The sequence below is a fragment of the Phasianus colchicus genome, chromosome 1, assembly GCF_987193195.1.
Source record: "Phasianus colchicus chromosome 1, bPhaCol1.hap1.1, whole genome shotgun sequence".
Classification (NCBI taxonomy): Eukaryota; Metazoa; Chordata; class Aves; order Galliformes; family Phasianidae; genus Phasianus; species Phasianus colchicus.
This window is the reverse complement of record NC_143436.1, coordinates 127765500-127777727: the sequence shown is the minus strand read 5'-3', so window position 1 is coordinate 127777727 and position 12228 is coordinate 127765500. Positions and strand designations below refer to the sequence as shown.

General features: G+C 37.1%; 1 protein-coding gene across 1 annotated transcript in view; it reads right to left on the bottom strand.

Moving 5' to 3' along the window:
- The window catches only part of PUDP (pseudouridine 5'-phosphatase), a 61137-nt gene extending 54582 nt beyond the window's left edge, over positions 1-6555 (bottom strand). Inside the window, exon 1 of the mRNA XM_031596127.2 lies at positions 6251-6555. Coding sequence (XP_031451987.2) covers positions 6251-6332 — 82 coding nt within the window. The 5' untranslated portion in view covers positions 6333-6555. The remainder of the gene's footprint in view (positions 1-6250) is intronic.
- Positions 6556-12228: the final 5673 nt, after the last annotated feature.

Sequence of the window (12228 nt, the reverse complement as noted above, 5' to 3'; positions counted from 1 at the left end):
CCAAAATTTCAACCCAGTGACCTGCTGGAATGTTCTGCTATCTGTCGTATAAGCCTGAATTTCTTTTCAGTGAAACAGAAGAGTCAAAGCCTGGTGTGACAAGTTCCTCTCCAACACAGTTCATGGCATAGTTTATGCTTGCAGTTGGGTCTTCCAGTTTAGATGAGCCAAAGCATTTTAAGACCTAAAGTATGGGGAAAGTTGATTCACATTGGACTGTCAGTATCCACCCACATTCTGAGAAGGAAAAAAAGAACCATGTGCAGAAAAATCCAACAAGGTGTAAATCTAAAAATTTCTCTCCCCTACCTAGGCATGTTCAAACATACCAACATAAGTATTAACATGTAATGCTGATGAACAACCCAAATCTTTCTCCTGATCCTTAGCATCTAGTTGTGCCTTTTACAATCTTTCTTCTGAGCAAATACTCAATTTTCATGATTTAAGGGATTACAGCCCTTGCTCACTGGCACGTATCAAGCTAAGCCTTATAACAGCATTCACCCCTGTATTTCGCTCCCAGTACCTATAATCCAGGAAAGCACCTCATCATTGCTGAAAACTTACCAGGAATTCAAGGTTCAGAAGTTCTAATCATGACACAGTGTTTCCTCTCATACATACCTACCCTATGCAGCATTCATCAGTCTACTAGCTCTTATCTTTCAATTCTGTATTTCTGTGTTTTTGGTGTTTTTTTTTTTAAACCCCACAAAACAAAACAATGACAACAAAAACATAGGGTCAAAATATATTTGCAGGGTTCTTCTAAAAAACAGGTCCTTAATGACTTGTCTTAACATTTAGGTCTGTAGTGAGCCTGTATCAATCACATTTAACCACAAAAACATTGTGAAGTGTTACATCATACCATGAAGGAGTTTGCTACATGAATTACTTCCTGCATAAGTATTTAAATTTTTGTCAACAAAATTTGTGATCTCATAAGAAAAACAGGTAGTTAGACAAGAGATAGTATCTACAGCACCTTGTTATTTAGATTTAATTACATCAACTCCCTTTAACTTTTTCTATCTCAGCTCCTTGATCAACTACTGTATCACAATAGATTAATCATCTCATTCTCTATCCTGTAGTTAACAGCATTTCTGTGTCTGTATAGATTTATATGCGTATATAACTATATTCATTTATTTTAGAAGAAAATGAATGATTTGTTTATATTTTGCAGTCTGCTGAAACATGCCAAGTGTGTGTTTGTCACCAGATATTAACAGTCCAGTGATGCCTATTTTCAGTTCTTTTAAAGCACACTACTTGTACCTAAGTATGTTACACTGCCTTACATTTAGTTATTTATTGTTCTTCTCAAGGACAACTGCAATGTATCTTCATGATTCAATAAGTTACCCCATTTGTTTTTTCCAAAACAAAGGAAATGGTATTATAGTCTTTTTGAATTGTCTCGTTAAATATATCATCCTACTGTTATAGTGTTGTAGGGGCAAAATAACATAATTCCTGAATATGAAGAATTTTTTTTTTCTTTTATCTTCATGCCTTCTTACTTCCAGTAGTAGCTTCTGCATCAGATACAACCATATCGCTTTAGCTATTCCAATCATGAATCATCCTGCAATGTTTTGACAATGCTAACTAAATTCCACTTATGCTTAAATGACCATTTTGATTCTTTTTATTTATTACTGGATCTCACAGCACTTGCCTATTGACAACCATCTTGTGTCTCGTTTATTTTTCCCTCACTAACCACCCTTTTCTTTCTTCAGTACTGGTTTTGCATATTTTTACAAGATGCTAAAATGCCAGTATCAGATAGTATGCAGTGCAACTATATCAAGTGCTCAATTAAGTATCAAAGATCTCCAACTAACGTTTTCTGTTCTGTCATGATTTTTATTTTAGCCAGCCAACACTGTACAGCATTAATAGTTTTGAATACACTATGTATTAGCAGTTAGATCAGTAGTCTTTTGTAGCAAAGGCATAAAGCAAGAAAAAAAACACCCTACTATGCAAATTCTGAGCATTTACTGTCAGTATTCAAACCTCTTTGTTATAGGAAAGTAGCAATTTTAATCTACAAAAGTGATGATTTTCAAAAAAAAAAAAAAATGTTGAGCGAAATATATATAAAAATAAAATGTAGTTATTCCTGTTCCTCTGGGGTTATGTTATACAGTGAAGCAAGCACCACTTCTAAACTGTGTATGTAAATCTTGCTGCATATCTATAATCACAAAGGATATAACACTCCTATACTAGTACAGACACTGTCTACCCTGTAACAGCTTATGCACTGCTGGAGTTTCCTACAAAAAATAAAAAATATAAAACAAAAAATCCTTTGATTAATTTTACCTACTTAGTAACAAGCTGTCTACTGGCACTGTTCACATATTTTATTTACTAAGTGACAGCACTGTTTTCCACTGTTTTAATTTCCTGGCAACAGCAGCTGGAATGATGAACAAAAAAACGATTTCATCCAACAGCTCAAGGCGAAAGAGAAGGTAATCCAAAAAGAAAACTGCAGACAAAGGGACCACATTGCTTGTAAGTGCTGATAAAAGGGTGTAAAGTAATGCTTCAAAGAATGATACAGGACTCCAAAATAACCAGAGACAGTTCAGGAACCATAATTTAAGGTAAGCTGATGTATAAAGGTGGGACTCAAGGACAACTTAATCAGAGTCAATTATAATAAAACAATGGGGAAGTTAAAGTCACAGAAGATTTGACTCAGCAACGCTAGGCCTAGCTTTAGCTACATAAAGCATATAGATGCACGTTCTACAGTAGAACACAGATCGTTTCCAAAGTCAAATCAAGACAAGTGAGAGCTTTAGACTTCATTTAACAGTCACAGTTATGCAAATTGTAAATACTTTGCAAACCTTCCTATGTTATACTTCAATCAGAAGCTATAGAAAGCAAGAAATTAGATCACTTCAGTGTTCAATTTGTCATTGTACATAGATCATTTAATATTTGTTTTATAGAATCAGAGAAATTTAGATGAAAACTTCCATAAGAAGACATATATTTTCCCATGTGCAAATATATGCAATATTTAAAGCTTCAGATTCTGAGAAGAGTAGCCCATTATTAAAGCACTTGAAAAAGTTACAAAAAAAGTTTTAGACATCCGTTACCAAAAACATAGTTTGTCTATTTCAAAATAATTCATGCAGATGTCAATAGCCTGGGGGGTCTCTCCTGCAGACTTTCAAAACCCACCCAGACAAGTTCCGGTGTGACTTGATCTAGGTGTTCCTGCTCAGGCAAGGGAATTGGACTAGGTGACCTTTTTGAGGTCCCTTCCAATCCTCAACATTCTGTGATTCTGTGGCTTCCAGAAATACATAATTTCCTGTGACATCTTCAATATTTACTATTTAATACATTAAAAAAGTAGGAAAATTAAGAATTGGTATTTTATTTCTCACATACTTTACATCAGTACGTTCACTTGTTTCATTAAGAACATTCACAGTAGATAGGGTAGGCGGAAAATATCTAAAAAGAAAATATCACATGTATCCCTTATTTCATTCCCCCAAATTACTCAAAATTTATTAAAGCATAAAGAATCTTATAGGATCATAGAATCACAGCATAGCTCAGGTTAGAAAAGACCTTAAAGATCATCAAGTTCAACTGCAACCGCAACCTAACCATAACAACCAACCTAACTCTAACAACCCACTGCTAAATCATGTCCCTGAGCAAGACAACCAAATGGTTTTTAAACACATCCAGGGATGGTGACTCAACCACCTCCCTGGGGAGCCTATTCTAGTGTTTAATAACCATTTCTGTAAAGAAGTTTTTCCTGATATCCAATCTAAACCTCCCCTGGCGCAACTTGAGGCCATTTCCTCTTGTCCTGTTATCTGTCATCAGTGAGAAAAGACCAACCCCACTCTCAATGCAATCATCTTTCAGGTATTTGAAGAGAGCCATAAGGTCTCCCCTCAGCCTCCTCTTGGGGGAAGTCAGTAAGACCTCCCCATGTTGGGGAACTCAAAGCCCTCTGCTGACTGCCTTCTGCCTTGTATGGATCATTAGAAAACAAACATATTCACTGAAAATTATCTTAAAGTTGTGATAGAACCTAGTCACACACAACTCTAAACATGGTAAAAAGTATTTAGAGGCTGAAATGTACAAGTTTTCCAAAAGGAGGTTAATGTTGTGAAAATCATCAGGGTGGCATTCCTTTTATGTCTCTGTACTGGAAGACACTGAACAGTATTTTCAGTTTGACTTTACACACAATTATGGCTGTCATCATCCTGAAAGATTACCAGAATAAAACACATTCTTTCTATGTAACTTTGTAAATGAAAGAAATTACATTCACAATGGAGTGTAAGAGTAACTAGGGGAGCAAAAACATGAAACAATAAATACTTCAGCAGTGCATGATGCCCCATTTTTACGGATAAAAATAAATTTTATCAGCATGCATAAACTCTTCCATCCAGAAAATGACTAAGTATTTATCTGATGCTGTACTTTAAACAGGCAGATTTAATAACAGCAAGGAGTGGGTTTAAACCTTGAGTGCCTCAATCTTGGCAAACTTAGGTTGAGAACTATGAATTCTTTGTAATTTACTTTCCCAGCTTGAGGCATAGTTCACAATTTAGAACATTTTTAATGCTTCTTAAATGTATAAACCCCAGGACTCTGGAGCACTCAACATGATTCAGAATCTTCCTCCCCTCCCTGTTTGATATGTGCCAGAAATGTAATATCTAAATACAGACAGGATAGTATTTGTGAAAAGAAATGTCTTTAGATCCCAGAATATCATCCAATGCTAACCTGTCTGTCCTTTAAATACCTGTACACAATAAGTTCACTTAAAACTGATCTACAATTCTTACACATTCATAACACCAAAGCCTAAATATTCACATTGCTTATGTAGACAATCCTGCTCTGTTGAGTACTGCACAAAATTACACTAATAAATAAATAAATAAATAAGTTTTCTGAAGCTTCTAGGTAAGAATTAAATTAAAATAATTGCTTCTAGATAAAATAACACACCCTCAGGCTATCTGAGATTCCAGAAGTTACCCAGAAAATGAAACTGAAACATTCATCTTAATCAGTGTTTTGCACACTGCATTGAGACTGCAAATGGTGCAAACTGAAATAAACCAAAGATTGCTTCTAACTACTCCTGGTAATAGGAACATTGTTTTAAACAATGATATATTAATGACATTGACCATATTATAGTAAGGTGAAGGATGGATAAAGTATAGCTTATTGGAAACGAGGTAATTCTGTTAGTCCTTTGCACATGAGAAGGAAAAAAAAACAAAAAAACCAGACATTTCTTGGAAACAGAAGAACTCACTGGACTTTGCAGCAGTCCTTCTAGAAACTGCAACAATCTGAGTTGTAATTTACTTTCCCAGTACATACTTGAAGCATATGCATCAACGTAACACTTTTTAAGAATTAACCCACATTCAAAGGTGCTTCTTCTACTGTAATACATAGCAACTACCTCCAAACCATTCCATGATTCTACAGGAAGCATGCAGTATAGGCCCCCATTCAGCAAGATGCTAAAGTAAACACAAAGGCTGACTACCCAAACCCCCCAAGACCCAATCCAGATGCAGCACGGAGCTGACATTTCAGGCTCCTTCAGGATCCCTCAGATCCTGATAAAGTCCTTCTAATAGGAAATTTGGGAGGGGTTTCCAGACTTTCGCAGGAAACAGCAACTACTTTAAATAACTAGGGCCCAAAGGATGCTCTCATGGACCTTGTAGCACTCCCCAAATAGGGAAGTCTCACAGCCCGTGGCTTCCTCCAATAGCTGTAAACCTGCTCTCTGCACTCAACGCAGAACCTTATCCTCAGGCTACTCTCTCAGCCACTCTCCCAAACAGCCACGCTGAATTTAAGGGCAAGCACCCCTTGCTCTCTAAAGCTTTAAAATCAAGCAGAATGTAGGCACAAAAAGCAGAGGATGGTGGGAAGGAGGAAGAAAACACCGTTTCCTGTTGCTTTAATCCCTTCAATCAGGCTGCCGCCGAGGAGGAAGCCGGCAATGAGCGACCGCCAAGGACAACCCGGCCGCTCGGCCCTGCTTCCCCCAGCCCGGGAGGCGCCTGGGCTGAGGGGCGGCGCGTTCGGGGCTGCCCACCGCCGCTTTCAGCCCTTCGCAGAGCCGTGTAGCGCGGCTCCGGGAAGCTGCAGGGGAGGGGGAGGGGGGGGGACGAAGGCTACACACCCAGCAGCAGGCCGTCCATGTCAAAGATAAGGTGAGTGACCGGCCGCAGCGCGGCCGTGGAGGAGCGGGAGGAAGCCGACATGGCGAGCTGAGCCCCGTGTGGCGGCGGCGCAAGCGCGGCAGCCGGAGCTGATGGGGAGCAGGGACCGGTACTGCCGCGGGGGCAGGCGGGCGGAGCGGGGCAGGGCGGGGTGCCGGGCCGTTGCGTGCGGTGCTGTCCTGCCCAGCTCTAACAGCCGCTGGGTGGATGCGCGGTGAGCTGGAGGCGCAGGGCAGGAGCCGCGGGGCGGCCCGTGGGCAGCGGCACCGAGGGACCGCTTAAAGAAACTTCTCTCTCTCTTTTTTTTTTTTTTTTTTTTTTTTTTTAAGCAAGGAAAGTTCTATTTTCTGCTTGTCTTTTTCTTGTTTGGAAGTTTTGTTTGTTTGTTAATCCTGTTGAATGCTGCTCACTGGAAGGACTGGGGAGTTGTTCCTGTTTTGATATTGCAGACAGCGTTTTCTCACTGTGCCCATGTAGAGATTCACAGGGGTACAACTACTGCTGGATTGTAACTAGAGCTGTAAATCAAGAGTCTCAAAGCTACATAAAACTGTGGTTTAGAGAGGAAGAAAGCAGCAGTGTATAAACATCTGTTACGTTCTTCTTAAGGGCTGTTGAGTGTGACTCTAGTTCCTTTTTATTTTTTTTCTTTTCATTCTGAAGTTCAAGAAACAAGCCGGTGTGCCTGAGAATAAGGAAATCCTTCCAACTTACACCACCAACTGGTTGTCTCTGAGTAGTTGTGAGCAGAAGTTGCAACCTTCCTTCACCACTATTTCCACCTTCATTTTTTCTACACAGATAACTCGGTTCCCTCATCAGGGTCACTGGTTACAGGTCAAAACCCCATCGGCAGAAGCAGACACAGTGGTGGCAATCTCATGCTCCCAAGGTGCCATGTTGGCGTGAAGATTAATGCTGCTTTTTAGTTCTCTACTAAAGCGATGTTGGGGGGAAGTGTTCTCTCATCCTCTAGGTAGGCCTCCCAGCACTTTGATTGTCCCTGACAGTTCTTTCATTTGAATAGGCAGTATTTCAGCATTTTACTAAGATGGTGTTGTTTTTTAAGCTGTAACTGTAGATATCATGTGATTGTATTTGAATTTTAGTTTAGAATTCTTCTGTGTCTTACCTACTTACTTAGGTTGTGGATGCCCCATCCCTGGATGGGTTCAGAGCCAGGCTGGATGTGGCTCTGGGCAGCCTGGTCTAGTGGTTGGCAAACCTGCACGTAGCAGGAGGGGTGAAACTAGATGATCTTCGAGGTCCTTTTCAACCCAGGCCATTCTGTGATTCTATGATACCTACCCCAACATCTCTTCCCTTAAACAAATCCTTACCCAGTGTTTGTGAGAAACATCTTAGACACAGACTCATACCACTTTTCTTGGAAGTGAGAGAAGAGATAAAATATCTATGGCCTTTTATTATTAAAAAGATAAAAATAAATTTATCTTTCACACAAAGTTGTTTTTTTGTCATTTTTATTTTGTTTTTGTTTGTTTTTAATATCTCATTTTCTAATATTTATATTACTGCTTATCTTGCTTATGTAATCTCAGAAAAAGGCTATGCCCGAAGCTATTTTAAAAAATTCCTTGTATAGTCATGATGTACATCTATTAGTTCTTGTGTTTTGGTAAGAAAATTGATCCTGTATTTTCAGGTAGAATTTTCATTTGTAGCCCTACAATGTGGTTAAGAACAACGCCTGCAACTATTCCGCTTCTCCAATAAATAATGCGCAACTACTCAGTGTTCAAATATTTTTTCAGGTTGCAGTTGTCTTTGCTCACAGTTAAATGAACTTCTGAATAAACTAACACAACTGCTCTTTATGTTCAAAAAAAGCTAATCTGTTAGAAAATCTGTAAGAAAACTCATAGTCATCTCAATACTCGTAATCCTAGTATTCTCTTAGAAAGAGTGGGTTTCTGCTGTAGGAGTGTAAGCTATTGTGGCAAAAGTTTCTAGAGGGTGAGTAATGAGATTGTACAGCAGTTGTATCTGAGATGGATTCATTTGGTTTCTAACTGTAAAATGTAAAAAATGAAATGAGTTCTTCCTTATTTGTATTTGTTGGCATAGTAGCACCTGTAGTGTTTAACAAGAAAAAAGCCACATCAGTCATACATTTTCTAACTATTTTAGAGAGAAGCATAATTGTTTTGATCACAACTTCAACTCTCCCTCAAAAAAAGGGAAAATATTTACTATTTTTAGTATAATAAAACTCCAGTTCATGTCTTTTGACTGTTTAAAGTGCAAATGAATCTGAAAGACATTCTGTTTGAGAAAATGTATGCTACTCAAGAAGAGCCCTTATAGAATTAAGTGGTCTATGCCTAAAATGTCTATTGTTGACATTTTAAGACAGTCAAGTTTGCTGACATGCTGATGACCTCAATTTGCTTTGTTATTTTGGCTCATCAGTGGTAATCAACATAATGTTAACTTACTGTTTAGATTTATTCAGCATGACATAGTCTTTTCAGTAACAGAATGAAATGAGAAGAAAGTCCAAGCACAACTTCTAGTTCACAGTGGATCATAATTTTCCAGATAAACAGATAAATAAAGAAGTTTATCTAAGTTTTATTTCAGCTGTCTTAAACATTCTTCTCAAACACCTTAGTAGTAGTATTTTGTGATAGTAGCACAAATGCTACTTAGCACTAGTATTTTGTTGGTATTTGTTTTTGAAGGTGTGAAAAAATGAGAATTATGCAGTTGACTTTTATTTCCTACTTTTTTATTTTAGGCATTTTTCATGTGAAAGGAAAAATAAAAGTAGCTTTTGAGCTGTGGAAAGCATAGTGTGGTAGAAGCATAATAGCAATGAAAACTAATAATTATATGCATGTTAACCTTATTATTAAGTGTGAACTTGTGTTATTGAGAAATAATCACGCAAGTAGACTTGAATCCTGCAGTCTGAAGAACATAGTTTTTTGTGTGTTTTTAATGCATTTAACTTTCTGTTTAGGCACATACAACACATGCCAAAGAAGATGACTGAGCTTTTGCCAAGGTTTACATTTTATGGCATTATAGGGTACAAATACATGTCCAGTTTTTTAAAAGACTATAATTAGATATACAATATCTATATCTTATAGATATTATATATCTTATATAGATATAAGATATAGATAAAAAAGACTATAATTAGATGCCCTTTGGTAATCTTTCTTACCCCAAATGTATCTGTTTTCTCTGAATTTGTTCTTATGATAAAATTACTTTGGTTTTATTGTTCTTTATGTGAGATAAGGTGAAAATATCCAGTTGCCTATCCATGCAGTTCTGAAGTATACAGTACATTCTTATACACAGTCCATATATGTCCAGCTCACTGATTTTGTTTTTGTTGTCCTCTTTTTTTTGTGTGTGTGTTTAAAAAGAAGTTTTGTTACTTATAAACTTTGACTATATAATGTATTTTATGTGTGGCCCAAGACGATTCTTCACTCAGTGTGGACCAGGCAAGCCAAACGATTGGACACATGTACATTGTATACAGGCCACAGAATGTTTCTTGGTCTCTTGTGTTTGGTTTTGAAGCTAAAAAGTTTTCCCAATCATGGAAACTCATTTATGAAGTTGTTTTCCTGGAGAATAAAAGTTTCAGAATATGCTTAAGTGTTTTCTTGGGTAATAGACTTGAATTAAAATTGCACTTTCCTATTTCATTACTTTATACTCTTCTTAAAACATGGATTCACTTACAGTAAATGTATAACATTGATAGGAGCATCATACACTATGTGTTTTATGTTGAAAAGGCTGACTTATTTTTCTTGTTCTGCAGGTGCAATTGCAAAGAGGATAAACAGATTATAATCCATTTTGGTTTGAATATTAAAAAAAAAAAGATTCTAAAGACTTGAATAAATCCCTTGAATAAAATAAATGAATTACTTGAGTAATTTAAAAGCTTTCATGATGATTTATGTGAACAGCTTTTAAACCCCCTATTAGTAAGAAATTACTTGGAATGACACACTTAAATGTAATTTAACTCAGGTGTCAACTGAGATTCACAACAATTGCTATAGTTGAGCCTATAAGCCTTCAAAAAACATAACTCCTCCCCGTGTTGAATGTCATCAAAGAAAAAAAAAACTGCCTTAAGAATGTGAATTAAATTATATGGTTTCTGCCCATGTTTTTATGGTTGAAAAAAGGAAATCAAGCATATAGCTTAAGACAATGAAACAGCGCTGTATTTCTGCTGTTCTACAATATTTTTTATTGATTATAAATATATGTATATAAATATAAAAAGTCAAATGGAAGTTTATCCTCCTTAACTATTAGTATGGGTATTCTTATTTCTTATGCAAAACATATAGAGGCGTAAGAGCCCTCTGTTTTCTGGATTTTAATATCTTTCACCAATTACAAGTGAGTTAGTTACAAAGGCAAGAAAAATGATGTATCATGCTTACAGGAGAAAAAAAAAGTGAAAATATGCATTGGAAATCTATAAATTTAGATGAGGTACTATAGTAAGGTTCTTAAGCAGCAATGAGGAGTGAAACTCCAGAAGAACCTACCAAGCACAAGGCGGGACAAGGGATCTAACGCTTTTAGATGACAATTTTTATATTTGTTGATGAGAATTGGCAATGGAATGAACAGATTCAGAAGCTGGGAAATTAGAGTTTAATGTTATGCTTCAGGGTCATTTGTTGTTTCCATTAAAGCCAGAGAGAATAATTCTCACTCCTCTACATTACATGGCTCATGAATTAGCCTTTTAACGTAATTTTTGGTCTTCCAGTAAAATATTGGCTGCACACAGCCAAAATGTGCAAATGATTAACAGCGTCATTGTCACTGAAATCTTAAATGCTTAATGGATGGGTCCTACTTATCCTTAAACTATCAGAAGGATTTAGGCAGAAGGAAATGCATACCAAGATAAAATTTGAAGTTTTTTATATTGTTTTGCTTTTCCTATGACTTCGTCTTTTGGATCTCTGGTAAATCTTATTTATCTAATTTATATTATTAAAAGATCCAAAAATACTGGTTATACTTATTGGTTTCTTGGCATGTGAGTTTTATGGCTATATTTTTTTTCATTTTACTACAGTTTGTAGTAGGGGGGTGGGGGGGGAAGGTAGTGCCACATGGAACATGTATTTCATTAACTCTTCTTAGCAAGACATTCTTCACTTAGTTGCCTACAATAAGGGTAGAACTAAATGCAGACATCCTTCCAGTGGCCCTGTTTAAGTCCTGTGTTCTTCAGCTGAACATTGTCCAAGAATGCAATAATTACATCATCAAATAGTAAAGAAAGATAACAAATTTGTGTTTTCTGGATAACAAATCTTGTGAGGCACTGATCTGTCATGTTTTAAAGTTTTGTGTGCGTGTAGCCCAGTCAGCATGCAACAAACTGGAGAGCTGAATCTTCACAGCTTTCTGAATTTTGTTCTTATACTTATAATGTTTCTTCTCAGAAAACAGGCCAGAGAGAAATGAGCTAGCTGACGCTCAGCTCAGAATATCTACGTGCTCAGAAGTGAACACACAGTACCTAGGTAGTACAGGAGTCAGTTGGAAACCAGCTGTGTTCCTTTATTTGGAATGATTATTCTGGTCTGACTATCTGGATCTATCTAAAGACAGAAGCCATAACACCATGCCGTAGCAGCTCTGATCAGGGAGCAGAAATGGTGGGAAGGAAGGGGGCAGTGGTAAGCAGAGTTAGCCAGCTTCTTGAGTTAGTACTGAAGCTGTGCTATATTAGATATATTGACTAGGGGAACAAGGATTTTTTCATAGTTACAAGAATTAACGTATCTCCCAGACAAGTCAAAATTCCCTGTTGGGAATGCCTCTTTTCCTTTCTGAAGTTACTGCCCTACTTCCTCACTACACATGCAGGCACATACTTGTAATGTACTTCACAACATACTTTTGT